This window comes from Cavia porcellus, unplaced genomic scaffold, assembly GCF_034190915.1.
Source record: "Cavia porcellus strain 051 isolate PalLab524CR breed Dunkin Hartley unplaced genomic scaffold, mCavPor4.1 scaffold_7, whole genome shotgun sequence".
Lineage (NCBI taxonomy): Eukaryota > Metazoa > Chordata > Mammalia > Rodentia > Caviidae > Cavia > Cavia porcellus.
Window position 1 is genome coordinate 54,966,597 of NW_026947490.1, and position 15,140 is coordinate 54,981,736.

At 50.5% G+C, this 15,140-nt stretch overlaps 1 protein-coding gene across 2 annotated transcripts in view; it reads right to left on the bottom strand.

The window, feature by feature from the left end:
* Positions 1-854: 854 nt before the first annotated feature.
* Adcy10 (adenylate cyclase 10) overlaps positions 855-15,140 on the bottom strand; it is a 74,221-nt gene continuing 59,935 nt past the window's right edge. Inside the window, exons 22-33 of one of the 2 annotated variants that reach the window (XM_063253606.1) lie at positions 15,062-15,131; positions 14,563-14,794; positions 11,940-12,047; positions 11,045-11,220; positions 9,827-9,983; positions 6,785-6,989; positions 6,619-6,715; positions 5,802-5,917; positions 4,688-4,805; positions 3,638-3,833; positions 2,278-2,466; positions 855-1,104 (exon numbers count right to left, since the gene is read on the bottom strand). In XM_063253606.1, the coding sequence (XP_063109676.1) occupies positions 1,048-1,104; positions 2,278-2,466; positions 3,638-3,833; positions 4,688-4,805; positions 5,802-5,917; positions 6,619-6,715; positions 6,785-6,989; positions 9,827-9,983; positions 11,045-11,220; positions 11,940-12,047; positions 14,563-14,794; positions 15,062-15,131 (1,721 nt within the window). In that variant the 3' untranslated portion in view covers positions 855-1,047. Of the gene's footprint in view, positions 1,210-2,277; positions 2,467-3,637; positions 3,834-4,687; positions 4,806-5,801; positions 5,918-6,618; positions 6,716-6,784; positions 6,990-9,826; positions 9,984-11,044; positions 11,221-11,939; positions 12,048-14,562; positions 14,795-15,061; positions 15,132-15,140 lie in introns of both variants that reach the window. The other variant, XM_003468699.3, reaches the window with a different exon arrangement.

The window sequence follows — 15,140 nt, forward strand, 5'->3', positions numbered from 1 at the left end:
GCCCTGTTACATCCAGTGGAGTGGGCTGAGTGGGGCTTGTTTTGTTTTTTGAAACAAGCACTTCACTACGCAGGCCAGGCTGGCCTTGAACTCATAGTGATCCTCCTGCCTCAGCTAGCCCCAGTGAAGGTTACTTGGGTGCCCGTTTCCTCTGATGGAGCCATGGACTTGGCAAGGTCAAGAGCTTTGTCTTTCAACCAGGTGTCATGGTGCAGTGCCTATGATCTCAGCTATTCAGGAAGCTGAGGCAAAAAGACCGCAAGGTCAAGGCCAGCCTCAGAAAGAACAAAAGCCTATCTCAGAATAAATGTTTTTACAGGGCTGAGGATGCAGCTCAATGATGGAGCACCCTTGAGTTCAGTCTCTTCTACCACCATATATATATATATGTCTTTGCATCTTAATTTCTAATACCTGATACTGGCCACACAGTAATTTTTTAGATGATTCAATGAGCAAGTGAATAGGATGAATAACACGCATGGTAATGAAGTCAAAAGCCTTGAGGGACGGGGTGAGCAGCTTCAGGGATGGCTACTCTGGTGTGCCAGCTCTGTCCTGCTGTCTGTCTGGCTCTGACATTCTTTACTTACGTGGTGCAATGTACTTTTCCACACTTTTTAAAGCTTCCTCTATCCTGTTGAATATTCACGATGATGCCCGGAAATGGGGACCCGGCCGGTGATTTCAGGGGAGCAGAATGTGACTGAGGTGGGGCCTCCTGTCCCGACTCCCTCACCCGGTGCCTTCCCTGGTTCAGTCCCAGCGCCCTGGAGGGTGAGGGGATGCTCCCCAGGGACAGTCCACAGCCTTGCCTCTGCAGGTGGGAAATAAAGACACCGGCCACTGTTGCATACACTTAAAATATACATCAGCTCTAAGCATGGGAAAGACACCCCGTCATCTGCACAGACAACAAAATGCTCTCAGGTGGAGGCAGCGCTCGCCTGCACCCAGCGTGGGAGGTACCATCCGGCACCAGAGGTCTGTCCCAGTCTCCTCCTGTGACACAAGCAGGGTTGTTGCCAGCCACTGGTCTGGAAGGCGTCAGAAGGGCGTGTCCAGGATATTCACCCGCATCAGGAACTTGTTTTTCTGAAGATCCTGGAAGCACAAATTGCCTGATACAATTCCTTCCCAGGATGGCAGATTCAGGACTGTGTGAAGCCACTGGTCCTCCGTGAGCTGGGCGTTTGAGTACCACCACTCCTGCGGGAGGACAGTGAGGGCAGAGGTCACTGCACACTTCCGGGTGTGGAAGCAAGATTGCACCCACAGAGAAGAGTGAACTCTGCTGTCCCGATTAGGACTTTGACACTTCCTTCTTTTTTTCTTTTTTAATTCATTCTTTCTTTTTGTCTTTTTGAGACAGAGTTTCATTGTGCAGTTCAAGCTACCCTTGAACTCACCTTGTAGCCCAGGCTGGCTTCAAACTCAGCAGCGATACTCCTGCCTCAGCCTCCCAAATGCTGGGATCACAGGCATGCGTCAGCATGCCTTGATTACTTTCTTTTTAAAATAAACACAGTTAATTCAGTAATACTGAATATAAGGCTGGGTTTTGGCTTTTTGATATTTTGTTGTTTTTGGAAGTACTGGAGATTGAACCCAGGGCCTTCACACTAAGCTACATCTCCAGCTCTTTTTATTTTTTATTTTGAGACAGAGTCTTACTAAGTGGCTAATTTGCTCAGAACAGGCTCAAACTTGAGACCCTCCTGCTTCAACCTCCCAAGTTCTGGGATTGCAGGTGAGTACTAGTGCGCTGGAGTGGTTTTTGCTTCGGAGTTGCACTGACAGGGGAAGAAAGATTTGCAAACAAATGGCATCAGAAGGCACAGTGGAAAGGGCTCTGGGGAGGGGCAGACTCTGCAGGAGGGGGATTCTCAGGCACACAAGCTGGGACCATAAACTGCCAGTCCTTTTAGTAAGATCCAGAGAGGCCTGCGGTGACCACTCTGGTCAGATATGTGTAGCCTCGCACTCCTATTCATGTGTTGGAACTTGAGCCGCGAGGTGATAGAGGCACTCATTCAGGGGATCAGTGCCCTACAACAGTCCTGGACACAGCAGGGTGAGGACACAGCGCAAGGTGGCCTAGGGAAGATGAGACCCTCCCCAGGCACGCACTCCCCTGCAGCAGGGTGCTGGACTCACTCCCGTCGGTGCTCAGTCCCTCTGTCTCTACGACATTACCAGCCTAAGGCGCTCACGGACACCCTTGGAACAAAGGAGCCAGGGGCTCCCACCCACCCGGGGCTGGCTGGCCTCACCCACCTTGCTCAGGAACAGCCAACTTTTCTCCAGCATGTTGCCCTGAGTTTCCGAGACCTCCAGTGCTTGGCTCAGGAAGATGTCACAGTTCTGCCCGTCTCCCATCAGCATGCAGACATAGGCCATCAGGTGGTACAGCCGGGGGTGGAACACAGCTCCCATGGTGTTCTGAGACAGGAGGCTTTCCAGGTTCTAGCCACAAAAACCAAAACTGTCATCGGGGTCAGAAGGAGGCCTTGGTGCTCTCGGGCACTGAACCCAGGGCCCACCTTCTTTTATTTTTTATTTTGAGGAAACATCTTGCTGAGTCACTAAATTGCCCAAGCTTGAGTAAAACTGGAAATTCTCCTGCCTCAGCTTCTATGTGCCACCATACCCAGCCTCTACTCCCTCTTAAATTTTGAAAACTGCAGTTTCCTTAAGTTCCCAGATAATGGTTTGCTTTAATGATCTCAGTAGCATCAGTTATATTTTTAATCTGTACTGTTTGGAGGATAGGAGAGGCTTACTACTTTACTATTCATTAAATAAAGGCATGCTGTTGTTTAGTTATCTGCGTATTTATCTCTCTGGATTTTTCAGGTAGTAAGTTGACCACAAGTGAGGCATGCCTTTACTAATTTTCAATTCATATTTGTAAGTGCTAATGACAGCTCATTTATCAAATCCAATGCCTGTGTTATTGGAGAGAAAAAGGAAACAGAATAAATTAGATTATGGGAAGATGGTCAAAAGTATTTTTCTGAGTAACACGTCAAATTTCTTACAAGTTACCTTCTTTTTTTTTTTTTTTTTTTTGTCTCTTTCCTTTTTATCGGTACCAGGGATCAAACTCATGACTGCCTGCTTACAAGGCAGGCACTTATGCCGCTGAGCTAAATCCCCAGCCCCGCAAGTTACCTTCTTAAGTGAGTGACATTTACTCTATCAAATTATATTATGCGATAATGTTGTGTATAACCGAGTAATTTCCATATCCTGATGGAGAGCCACCTGCCAGGCGTGGTGGCGGATACCTGTATTCTCAGCACTTTGGGAGGCTGAGTCAGCAGAATCACAAGTTTGAACCTAGCCTGGGCAACTTAGCAAGACTGTTTAAACATAAAAAAGGACTGAGGATGCAGTTCGGAGTGAAGGCTCTTGGTTCCACCCCTAGTATCTCAATCAGTCAATCAGTCAATCAGTCAATCAACCCATACAGCAATTTCTGGGAGCAAGATCATGGGCATCCTACACTTTGCTTTTCCTAATTTTTCGGCGGACTGTCTTAACGCCTCCTCTTATCCTGCAGCACCTCTGATCAGCTGGCAAGGCCCCCCGGATCCCCGCAGTGGCTGGGCTGGGAGCCACAGCGCACCCGCACCTTGAGCAGCTCCACAGCGCTGTCCTGCGCCCTGTGGCTTTGCTCTTCGATCTGCTTTTGGAGGTGGAGCACCTGCCCCTCCATGCACTTCACCAGGCCTCTGTAGTAAGCGGTCTTCGGGGTCCTCCGCGACAGGAGACTTTTACTCTTGTTGAAGAAGTTGGAAAAGTTGTCCCATTCCTGGAGCCGGGCGTACCTGCACCGCCACGGGAGAGGCAGAGATCAGCACGGCTCCAGCCCGAGTGGGGCACGGGACTGAGTTCAAGCCCTGTGGGCTCCAGGGGCCCAGGTGCCATCTGCTCGAGGGGAGGGGTCCCCTCGGTGGCAGGCTCCAGGTCTGCTCTGGTGGGTGGCTTGGGGGAAACGGGGAGGCAGTCAGGGCTTCTTATTAGTCCTCTTCAACCCCCAGCAGCTGGTCCTGCACCCCTGTGCATCCTGGCGCTAGGGTTAGGGTTAGGGTTCCAGGACCCGCCCCCCAGGAGTCCCGCACAGGCGCCCACATCCGCAGGACTGCTGGGGGGGGGGTCTTCTATAACAGGGGGCGGGGCTTGCTGCCTCTGCAGACTTCCAGTCACTTCTAGTACCTGGAACACCCAGCACAAGGCTGGTGCTGTACTGATTAACGACCAGGGAAAGCCAGTCAGCACCGGTTCAGTATAGCTGCAACATCCTCCACCCCACCCCCACCCCCTTGCCATAATTTCTGCCTGGATTTAGCTGAGTCCACTGATGCAGAACCCATGGACGCAGAGGGGCTTCTTCTCTGTCACACACTCTGTGTGTGTGTGTATGTGTGTGTGTGTGTGTGTGTGTGTGTGTGTGTGTGTGAGATGCATATCCGTGCAGCACCCACCATTAGAGGCGCCCTTTTCCTGCCCCCAGACAAGGGTGGTGCCTACCCAATCCACCCTGACTTCTTTGAGCTGACTCAATCAATAAATGGACTAAAGGAGTTTTCTTTAAAAAAAAAAAAAAATTGTTTCCCCAGAGGACTTTTCAGCATGCAACATCTCCAGCTGGGGACCCGAGTGCCAGGCGACAGACCCTTACCAGATGGCCAGGGCTGAGTAGAAGCCCAGGAGGATCCCGCTGTGGAAGCGGAGGATGCTGTCGTCCTCGTGGAGGGTGATGAACTGCAGGCACTCCTCGAAGGGTCTGTACACAAAGCCTGTGGGGTGCGGAGGGGCGGGGACCCTGAGCTGAGCCCTGTGGCATGGGGGCCTGGCCTGGGCTCCCGAGGCCTGCCAGGAGAATCACCACTCCTTCGTGAATCCTCAGGGGACTCAACAGGGGACTCGACACCCAGCTACTGCGGAGGTGATGAACGTCTAACACCAGCTCCCAATGCAGACCAGAACTCCCAGAGTTAAACCACCCCGCTCTGGCCCAAGTAGAAAACCAGGCCTTGGTGCAGCTGTAACTTCTCCTTCTGCCCAGCCTTGTCCCCTTGCTGGTGGCAGTATATGTTGCATGTGTAGAAAACAACCCACTGGGAAGCCTGGGGATTTAGCTCAGCGGCATAAGTGCCTGCCTTGCAAGCAGGCAGTCGTGAGTTCAATCCCTGGTACTGATAAAAACGAAAAAGACAAAAAAAAGAAAACAACCCACTGGTTGGTTCCTCTGGGTTTTGTTGCTGTTGTTTGGGTTTTTTTGAAGACAGTCTTGCTGTCTAATTCAGCTGGCCTCAAACTTGCAGGGAATGCTCCTGCCTCAGCCTGCCAAGTGCTGTGATTTCAGGCCTGTCCCACCATCCCCAGCTCTTCCTCTGGTTTCGTGTGCACACAGAAGGCTTCCTATTTGATGTGTTTTCCAAATCACCAACAGCTACCAAGGTCTGGCACTCTCAGTAGCATCCATCCCACCCTTCATCCTAAAGTGTGAGGTCTCTAAGTATATGCAACACTCCTAGAAAAGGCTGTTACTAAGACAGCACTGCCTACTCTTACTTAGCGAAAGAGCTCTGCCCTCACTGACCCCCTCAGAGACCCCTGACCACCTTGGCACCTGCTGTGTGGCCCTTGGCCCATACCACCAGCGTCTCTCCATTCCCAGTCCTGCAGTCCCGTGAGCCCTTAACTAAAGGTGCCCAGCCCCAGACCCAGCCCGCTTACGCCAGCACAGGGGCTGCCCTGCCTGTCACTTTGAAACCCAAAGCCACACGCACCACAGTACAGCATGATGTCCAGGCAGGTGAAGTAGAAGTACGCCTTGCTGAAAGTGTGCTCCTCCTGGGCGGACAGCTGCCACAGGGACTCCAGCACCTGGATCAGTTGCTTGTATCTGTGGAAGAGAAAGAGCAGTGGAATTCAAAATGGCAAAAGAGAGGAGAGGAAGAAGCCCAGACTGGATCTCCTCTCCATCCTACCCAGTACTTCAGACTTGAAGTTGTTCAAATATAACTTTTTTCCCGCCTCCGGTACTGGAGATTGAACCCAGGCCTGGACTGGGTTCTGCACTGAGCTCCATCCCTGGCCCTTTTATTTTTTTATTTTTGAGGCAGAGTCTCACTAAGTCACTCAAGTGTCCACATTGGGTTCAAACTTTCCATCCACCTGCCTCAGCTTCCCAGAGTGCTGGGAGTCCAGGTGGCTCCGAAGACGGCTCATCAACAGAGGTCAAACTGTGAACCCGGCCCTGCACAGCACAGGAACTCTGATCTCCCCCTGGCTTTTCTGTCTGTGTTCTGTTGTAGTCCTCCACCCAGCCCATCCTTCAGTCCTGGGTCTCCTCCCTGGCCCTTACCCTCCTGGAAATGTGTCCCTTTCCCTCTGCTGGGCAGGCAGGAGGCCAGGCTCCCATAGTGAGTGACTGACTTGTGGTCACAGGCCACTGGCCAGAGTTGCCCAGGACAGATATGGCCTCTGAGAGAATTCTGCTCCAAGAGCAGTGTGCCCAGAGGGACCCAACAGCTGCCCATCAGCCAGGACACGATGAGCCCAGAACAAGGCTCCTGACTTCGGGGCCTGCTTTGGGACCAATACCTGTTCCTCAGCAGGAGAGCGCTGGAGAGCGTGCAGAGCACTGAGCAGTACTCGTTTGGGTTCCGGAGCAGGGACCACATCCTGTAAGCCCTGAAGCCTGGAAGAAGAAAACCCAGCTTGGGGCTGTCCTGCATCTTCCCCCGCTTCCCGCCCCGCTGGCCCTTACCTAAGTCGATGGCCAAGTCCAGGTGGCCCATGACGAACTTGATGTGGCCCAGGGTGTTGGCCACGTAGGCCACCATTTCAATGGCCTCGCCCTCCAGGGGCAGCTGGTAGATCCGCTCCACGGCCTTGAGCTCGTAGGGGAACCACATCTCGCCGTAGCCAGCGAGCTGGTGGAACATCGAGTAGTCCAGAAAAGCCTTCACGATCTGTAAGGCAGCCGCGGGGAGACAGGCAGGCGCCATGGTGGAGGGGCCCACTGAGGAAAGGAGGGCTTTCCCTATCTCTTTATGCACTTCTGAGGGTTTTTTCCATTCCGGGGGTCAAACCCAGGGCTTTCACCCTAAGTCACATCCCCAGCCCCTCTTTTGTTTATTTTTTATTTTGAGACAGGGATTCCCTTAGTTGCTAAATTGCTGAATTATCTAGGCTCACACTTGCAATCCTCCTGTCTCAGCCTCCCAGAGCGCCGGGATTACAGGTGTGTGCCTCTGTGACTGTCTCTGTTCCCAGGCACCTGTATAAGCAACATCTTCATTGCTATGTGAATTTTTCCATTTTACCTTCCCCTCGGCCCCAGCTCTATCACCGTAGTCAGGAAAGAGCCCAAGAGCGGAAAAGTAAAGTTCAGTCTGGATTTGCTGAGTCCCCGACAGAGTGACCAGTGAGACAGTCAACAAGGTGGTCAGGAAGGCCTCCCGGCGGAGGTGGCCACTAAGGACCAGGGGATGGACACCCCAGACAAAGGGATGAACCCACAGAAGTTCTACGTTTTGGTGCTACTTGGTGGTCCAGGAATCGGCAGGGACTTGGTCTTTATGGTTTTATAAACATTTCACGACTGTCTTTCCCTACCGAAAAGAACTAATGCTGGGGAAAGATTCCTGGCTAGGAATTTAAGCTCCTCCAACACAAGGTTACTTTTATTTTTTCTGAGACAGGGTCTCTCTGTGTAGTTCAGACTGGTCTTGAACTCACTTATATAGCCCAGGCTGGCCTTGAACTCTTGGAGATCCTCTTGCCTCAGCTTCCTGGGTACTTGAATTACAGAAGTGTGCCCATGCCTGGATTGTTTGACCCTTCTCCTTTATTCTTGATAGTGTTGATTCTAAGAGGAAGTGACTAACCCAGAAGAAATTCAAATGTTTACAAAGTAACGGGGTCACTCTCATTAGATGAGTTGCATTTGGCTGAAATATTTCTTCCTCTTATCTCCTGGAGTCCTCATCTAATCAAAGGCTTCTGGTTAGCAACCTTGACTACTGATTCTTCTGGTTGGACCCAGGGCCTCTGTGGGGTCCCTGAGACCCTTTTAGAGAGCACTCAAGGTCAAAGCTTAGTTCTCTAATATTGAGTTATTATTTGTGTCAGATAAAAGAGTGCGAGGCCTTGAAATGGTCCCAACAAAAGCTTAGTGGGGCCCCATCCAGCTCACCAGTCAAGGTTCTCCCGCTCCCCCCCTCTCTACCAGTGTCAGACTCTTTTACAATCCTCTGCGTGGTAGAGGTCATAATGTACATGATATGATTCCTTTCCTAAAAAACGTAAGCGTGCAGGGATAATCCAGGTGGAGACGAGTCCTGTTACCATTTATAAACTGAATTCTCATTTGAACGAGTTGTAACCTCTTACAGTTCTCAGCTGAAGCCAAAATCTTCCATGCGATTCCTTTGCTAATGATTCTTGGTTCTATCTTTTAAAAGAGAGAATCAGCTGCAGGTGGTAAGTGGGGGCCTGGTGTGCGGGCAGTGAGGTGTTTATCCTACCACTGCTGTAAAGCTTTTTGCTCTCATTCTCAGAGAGGCGACAGAAATGATCTTGCTACAGAAAGAAGGTAGAAGAATCCACATACCTTCTACGAAGCCAGACATTAAGATACTTGCAAAAAACAAATGAAAAAAAAATTAGGGGGCACACTGGGGATTGAACCCAGGCCTTCACACTGAGCTACATTCCCAGCTTTATTTATAAATGTTTGGTTTTGGTTTTTTGAGTCAGGGTTGTGCTATGTAGCTCAGACTGGTCTGGAACTTAACTATGTAGCCCAGATTGGGCTTAAATTGTGACCCACCTCCCTCAGCCTCACAAATGCTGTGGTCACAGGTGTACACCATCATACCCAGCTCCTTTATTTTTATTTTTGAAACAGCGTCTCATAAGTCACTAAGTTATCTAGACTGGGCTGGAACTTGCAATCATCCTGCCTCAGCTGCTCAGAATGCTGAGATTACAGCTGTGTAACCCAAGCCCAGTTTACTTGCAAAAAAGTAACACTATCACTTAACATTTTAGTTTTTCATTTGGAGAAATATCGTTTTTTAAAATGAAAATGTTCAGATATAATGTGTTTGACTTTTAAAATATTTTCTAAATGTCTGTTTTTGTTCTATGATCATATGACTAGTTATAACCCACATAAATAGAAGCCACTTGGAATCTTCGATAATTTTTAAGAGTGTATGTGATGCTGGGGCTGATTTTTATTGGTTTGTTTGTTTGTGTAGTTTTTTCTTTAAAAACTCAAAGTCTCACTGTCTAACCCAAGCTGGCCTTGAACTCACTGTGTACCCCAAGCTGGCTTCATACTTGTGGAAATTCTCCTGCTTCAGCATTCAGAGTGCTACAATTACAGGTGCACCCCCCCCCATGCCCAGCTAGAGCCCAAAATATTTGAGAACTGCTGGAAAAACCTTCTTTTTATTCTCTCCTCATCCTCATCTTCGTCTTCGTCCTCGTCCTCCTTCTCCTCCTCCTTCTCCTTCTTCTTTGTCTTTTTGAGACACAGTCTCCCTATCCAGTTCAGGCTGGCTTTGAGCTCACTTTGTAGCCCAGGCTGTTCTCAAACTCGAAGCGATCCTCCTGCCTCAGCCTCCCAAATGTTGGGGTTACAGGCGTGAGCCACCACACCCAGCTTTGGCAAAATTTTCTAGTCAGCTTCTTTTTTCTTTTCATATCCTCATGACTTTGAATCCCATTTTGCTTTTGCTAGGGTCTTCTTTCCAAATGAGACTCAGAAATTTAAAGGACAGCTACAGAAACACCCTACCTGGAAATCATTTTGCGTCTCCAGCGCAGTGTTCACCTGCATCATAGCTGTCAGCTGGGCATAGTATTTGTGGTGAAAATAATCATTGAGGCTATAGATCCTCGAGAGCACGGAGAAGCACGCCATCTGCTGGTAAAGTTCTGCCAGCCTCTCTTCCCTGTTGGAGAAAGCAGCACAAGGCGGACACAGGAAGTGGGTGGGCTATTCCGCTGGGCTAGGGGTGCAGGGTCTGGGTTCGGGGCTCCAGCCTGACTTGCTGGAGGCCTGCCCAGGTTAATGCGAACAGTGGCTTTTAGGAAGCGCATTTCCTCCGGTGGAGAAAGGCAGCCACATGGGCTGGGGATTTAGCTCAGCGGCATATGCACCTGCCTTGCAAGTGTGTGGTCCTGAGTTTGATCCCCGGTGCCGATTAAAAAAGAAAAAAAGAGAGAGAGAAGGGCAGCCACGAACTCACTGGGCAATTCTTACAGTGACTCAGTTAAAGCACCTGGAAGAAGCCTCAACGAAACTCAGACAGGGTAAGTAACAACTCCACGCAGGCAGCTGGAAGGCAGTGGTGGCCAAGTCCTGTCCACCTCCAGCCCAGCCCCTCCATCAGAGCGAGGCCTCCACTTCACAAAGGAAATGGCTTTCCGCACTGTGGAGGGGGAGCTCGAGGCCACTTCAGGCCGGAAGTACTGAAGGGAAGGGCCCAGGGCCTTCCAAGAGTGCCTGTGGTCACTGCCGGGGCAGCAAAGATCCTTGACGTGTGTCATGGAAACAGAGCTCCCACAGGGTGGCCGTGGTGTTAGTGAACGCGCAGGCTTAGGCAAAGAACCCCAGCAGGCTTAGAAATGGTTCTCAAAGAGCAGATTTGAAATAAAGATGAGGTGAAGGAAGGAAAATAGAGATGCTAAAGAAGAATTCTGAGCATCTTCCATGTAGACATATTGTTCATGAAGACTGCAAACTTTTTTTTTTTTTTTTGAGACAGGGTCTCACTATGTAGTCCAGGCTGGCCTTGCACTCACTGTGAAGCCCAAGCTGGCCTCAAGCTCATGGCAATCCTCCTGCCTCAGCCTCTGAGTGCTGGCATTGCAGGTGGGTGCCACCGTGCCTGGCAGGGCCATAGACATTCTGATGTTAAATGTTGTTTTGGACAAACAGAAAAGCACGCTTCTGGGGGCTGCTTGCACATGGAGAGGGTGAGGCCCTCCACTCTCCCAGCCCTCCGCTTACTTTGGTGGTGGGCTGGCTTGGACCTGCTGACTCAAATAATAGGAGTGTTTCTTTTTCTCCAGGTGATCATAGCAAAATAGGGAGAGTAAGTTGTGAGGAAAGACGCGTCTGAGAAACTTCAGGGCCTTCCTCAGGGCTCTCTTGGCCAGCACCATCTGGCCCATGTTAAAGCAGATCTGCAAGGGAGAGGGGAAAGGGAGAGAAAGAGCAAATGCAAGGATGCCAGACGGCCAGGGGAGGGCATTCTTATCCAAAAGGCTCATCTTTGGGCCAAAAAGGAAGTCTCTGTGCCGGGCATGAAGGATACAAGATTGGTGTGTAAAGGGAGGCTAAAGACCAGGGTGTGGGCAGGGGATATAGCTCAGTGGCACAGTGCCTGCCCGGTAAGCACAGGGTCCTGTACCAAAACAAATAAGCAAACAAACACGCCAAGGTGTGGCTTCATGTGTGTGTGCCACGCATCTCGAGGGAAAGGCTGGCTTGCTCGTGTTCATTTCTAGAGGTTGGGACAATGTACGTCAGGAAGCTGTCAGCCTGAGGACGGAGAAGATCTAACTGTGGGAGGTGACAGTGAGGCAATTTGTGTCTAGCATCTTGGGGTCCTGAGTCTTGGAGAGGAACAGGGTGGGGCAGGAAGAAAATACAGAAAGCATAAGGGTGAATGACTGATTTATTCATGCCTTTTTTTCTTCAGTACTGGGGACTGAACCCAGGGCCTTTGAATGACCTCCATCCCCAGTCCCTAGGGAGGTGGGAGTGGGTTCTTTGAGTTGCTGATTGCCCATTCTGGGATGGAACTTGTAACCCTCCTGCCTCAGCCTCCCAGAGTGCCAGGATTACAGGTGTGCACCACTACAGCCAGCTAATTTAGGTCATGCCTTTGGTGATTTCTTACCCGACTCTTGAGGGTATAAAAAGTCGCCAGCTCAAAAGTCTGACTCCAGGATTTTTTCTTCCTGAGTGTTCTCAGCAGCCTGTAGCCCTCATTCAAGTGCACATATGCCTGCAGTCAGGAGAGGAGAAAAGTGGGGTTGGCAGGGATCTGGGCCACCTGGGGCAATGGACCCAGGTTCTATTGAAGGAAGGGAAGCAGGAGCTAGTCCAGGTACCACCTGCCCTCTATCAGCTCTGCAGCTCAGGAAGAGTCTGCAGACACTGGACAGGAGCAGGACAGAAAGCTCCCGACCCACACCTCTGCCATCTGCTGGATCCTGCCATCAAGAGGACAAATCTTCAATTCCCCTTCGGTGTGTGCTGTCACGGAAGTTGCTTTACCAGAGGTCACCCTGGGCAGTTTCCTCCTCTCAGTAATACCATCCCAATCTCACTTCTCTAGCAGAGCACCCATTGCCCCGACAGCATCTCCACATCCATGAGAAGTGGGTCTCAAGTGAGTGATGAGGTACCCCAGTTCCTTTGCCAGTGATGTCTTTTGGAGGCAGAAGAGGAGGGGAAGACTCTGAGCAGCTGTGACAGTGAAGCTGCATTGCCAGCTGGATTGGCTTGGGAGCTGCCTGTTAGATTAGCAGAGCAGGCTCCACACTGTGGCTGGGTGGCTCGCAGCGACATGACTTTAGGGACTGTATTTGGCCCTTTCCTTTGTGACATAGCTCCTCGTCTCTGCTTCCTGACAACCATAAACCGAGCGGCTTTCCAGCTTTCCTCTGCCCTGACCGTCCACCTGGAGCTAGCTGACCATGGACTGAATGCCTTGAAATCTGAATAAAAAGAAACCGCTCCTCCCCATAGCATGCTGAGTATCTAGATGATCCCTGCAGTGAGAAGCTGAGGAATACAGTGACTCTCTTCGCTTCATCCTTAGGCAGCTGAATCTTGCACATATGAACCCCAAGACAAGATCAGACTCGGTTAAATGAAGGTAAGGCCGTAGCTCCAAGCCTCCTGCAGCCGTGGGGGGACAGGCAGGGAAGGCATGACGTGCTGGCCTCACCCAGTCCAGTGAGATTTCCTCCAGGGGAAGACAAAGAACAAGTGATGTATTCTGGGATGTGGCACTGGAGCTGTGCTCTGAATTATGGTTTTTCTCACCATTCACCACTCCTTACAGTGGGGTGTGCACAGGTATTAGATAATTGGCCTCCAGGATTACCTGAACTTCCCTATCCTGATACTCACTGGCCACGTCCCCACCACTAATGCTGAATATATATGCATCAAATATGTGAAGATTTGGGAGAACAGAGGCTGACATTAAAAAGTTTAAAAAAACTTTTTTCTTTTTTGCTATGGGAAAATTGAACCCAGGTTCTTTGCACTAAGCTACATTCCTTTTAAAAATTTTTAATTTAATTTTTTTCCAGCCTTTAAAAAATTTTAATTTAATTTTTTGAGACAAGCTGTTATTAAACTGCCTAGGTTGGCCTTGAACTCACGATCCTCCCGTCTCGGACTCCCATGAGTTTTACATTTTATATAAATTGTAGGTACAGAGGTAGACGAGGCACCGTGTGTAGCAGCAGATGTAACACAGAGCCCAGATCCCGAGGGTGGCCGAGGCTTGGGCACAGCTAGTGGGCGTGTGAAGCTGCTGGAGTGCGGGGACGTGAGCTGGAGGGGCGCCGCCTCCAGTGACTTCCAGGGAGTTGGTGCAGCCGACTGCTCTGGGAAAGCAATGTAAGGTCACGTGCATTTGCAAAGCTCAGTGTACCTCAGCCTGGTCCGACCTCCCGTCTGTCTCCTTAGATAGGGAGACACTTACATAGGTTAGCACATCCAAGGCTCCGTCTGTCCGTCTGACCTTGGTCTGTTCAGCTCAGGGCTGCCTAAGATGCTGACCCATGAATTCTTTTTATTCCATTATGTGAACCAAATCTTCTCCTCCTCAGGGGCCTGTGGCCCCGGGACTTCCCTTCCACTATCACAGGGGCTTTAACAGGTGGGAGGCATTCATATGAGTGATCATTCAGCGTGAATTTCATGACTGTGAAAGGGGGTGAGCCTCTGGGGAATGAGGGGACACAAGCCAGATGCTCAGGTACTCTGAGTCCTACAGGTATCTTATGCTCAAATCAGGACAACATGGCAAAAGCCCCAGGATGTCAGTGAGGAAGGCTGTGCTGCTGCTGAAGCAGTGCCACCCAGAGTCCCCTCTGCGACAGGCTGGGAATGAGACAGGGCCCGTGCCTCTCATCTAGGTGGCTGGCTCGGGGAAAAGCTCTGAACGTGGTATCGTGCATTCCGGTGCTCTTTTCTCAATGTTTACCCTTTTCTGTCTGGACAATGTGCTTTTCTTTGTTTTGGCTTTTAATTTTTGTGACAGGGTTTCACTATGTAGTTCAGGCTGGCCTTGAACTCAGGGTGATCCTCCTGCCTCAGCTTCCCAAGGGCCGGGATTCCAGGCACACACCACTAGACCTGGCCAGCAATGTGGTTTTCAAAGCAAACAGGTGCTGACAGAATTTGGGGACCCAAAATAAAAGGCACCCTAGCATTCCCCTTCTAGTTTTGGGGTCCGTAGGTTATCTCTAGGCAGGAGGAGGGGTGGGAGAGTTGCTTACCATGTAGTTATCACCCAGGAGGAGATATGCAGACGTGATTTCTAGGAAGTAGTACAAAGCCTTGTGTTTTTCTTCCAGAGCCATGAAGTGCTGGGCCAGCGGCAGAATGACCATGGTGAGGACCTCCTCACACTGGCAGGCCTTCTGAGGGAGGAGCTTTTCCTCCTCTGCCTTCATTTTGGTTATCGTGGTGTCAAAGAACTCCAGGATCTTGTCCCTTATTTCCTCAGGACTGTGCAAGTGCAGAAAGCAAGGGAGACAAATAAATAAGAGTTATCACAGTTTCACATGTGAAAACACTGTGCCAAACTAATCAGAGCAAGCACGTAAGAGCCAACATGGATCCTACCACCGAACTCGCTCCACACAGCCCTGACCCTTCCCCTCTGCAGCCAGGAGCCCAGAAGGACCGAGCGGGGCATGGCAGCTGCTTGTGCTCCGTCTCCTACACACACACACACACACACACACACACACACACACACACACGGGCTCATACCTGAGACTTTCAGGAAACAGCCTGGGTTTCTCACCAGGGTCTGGTTTAGAAGCAGGGATCTCTTCTTCAGCTAGAGAAT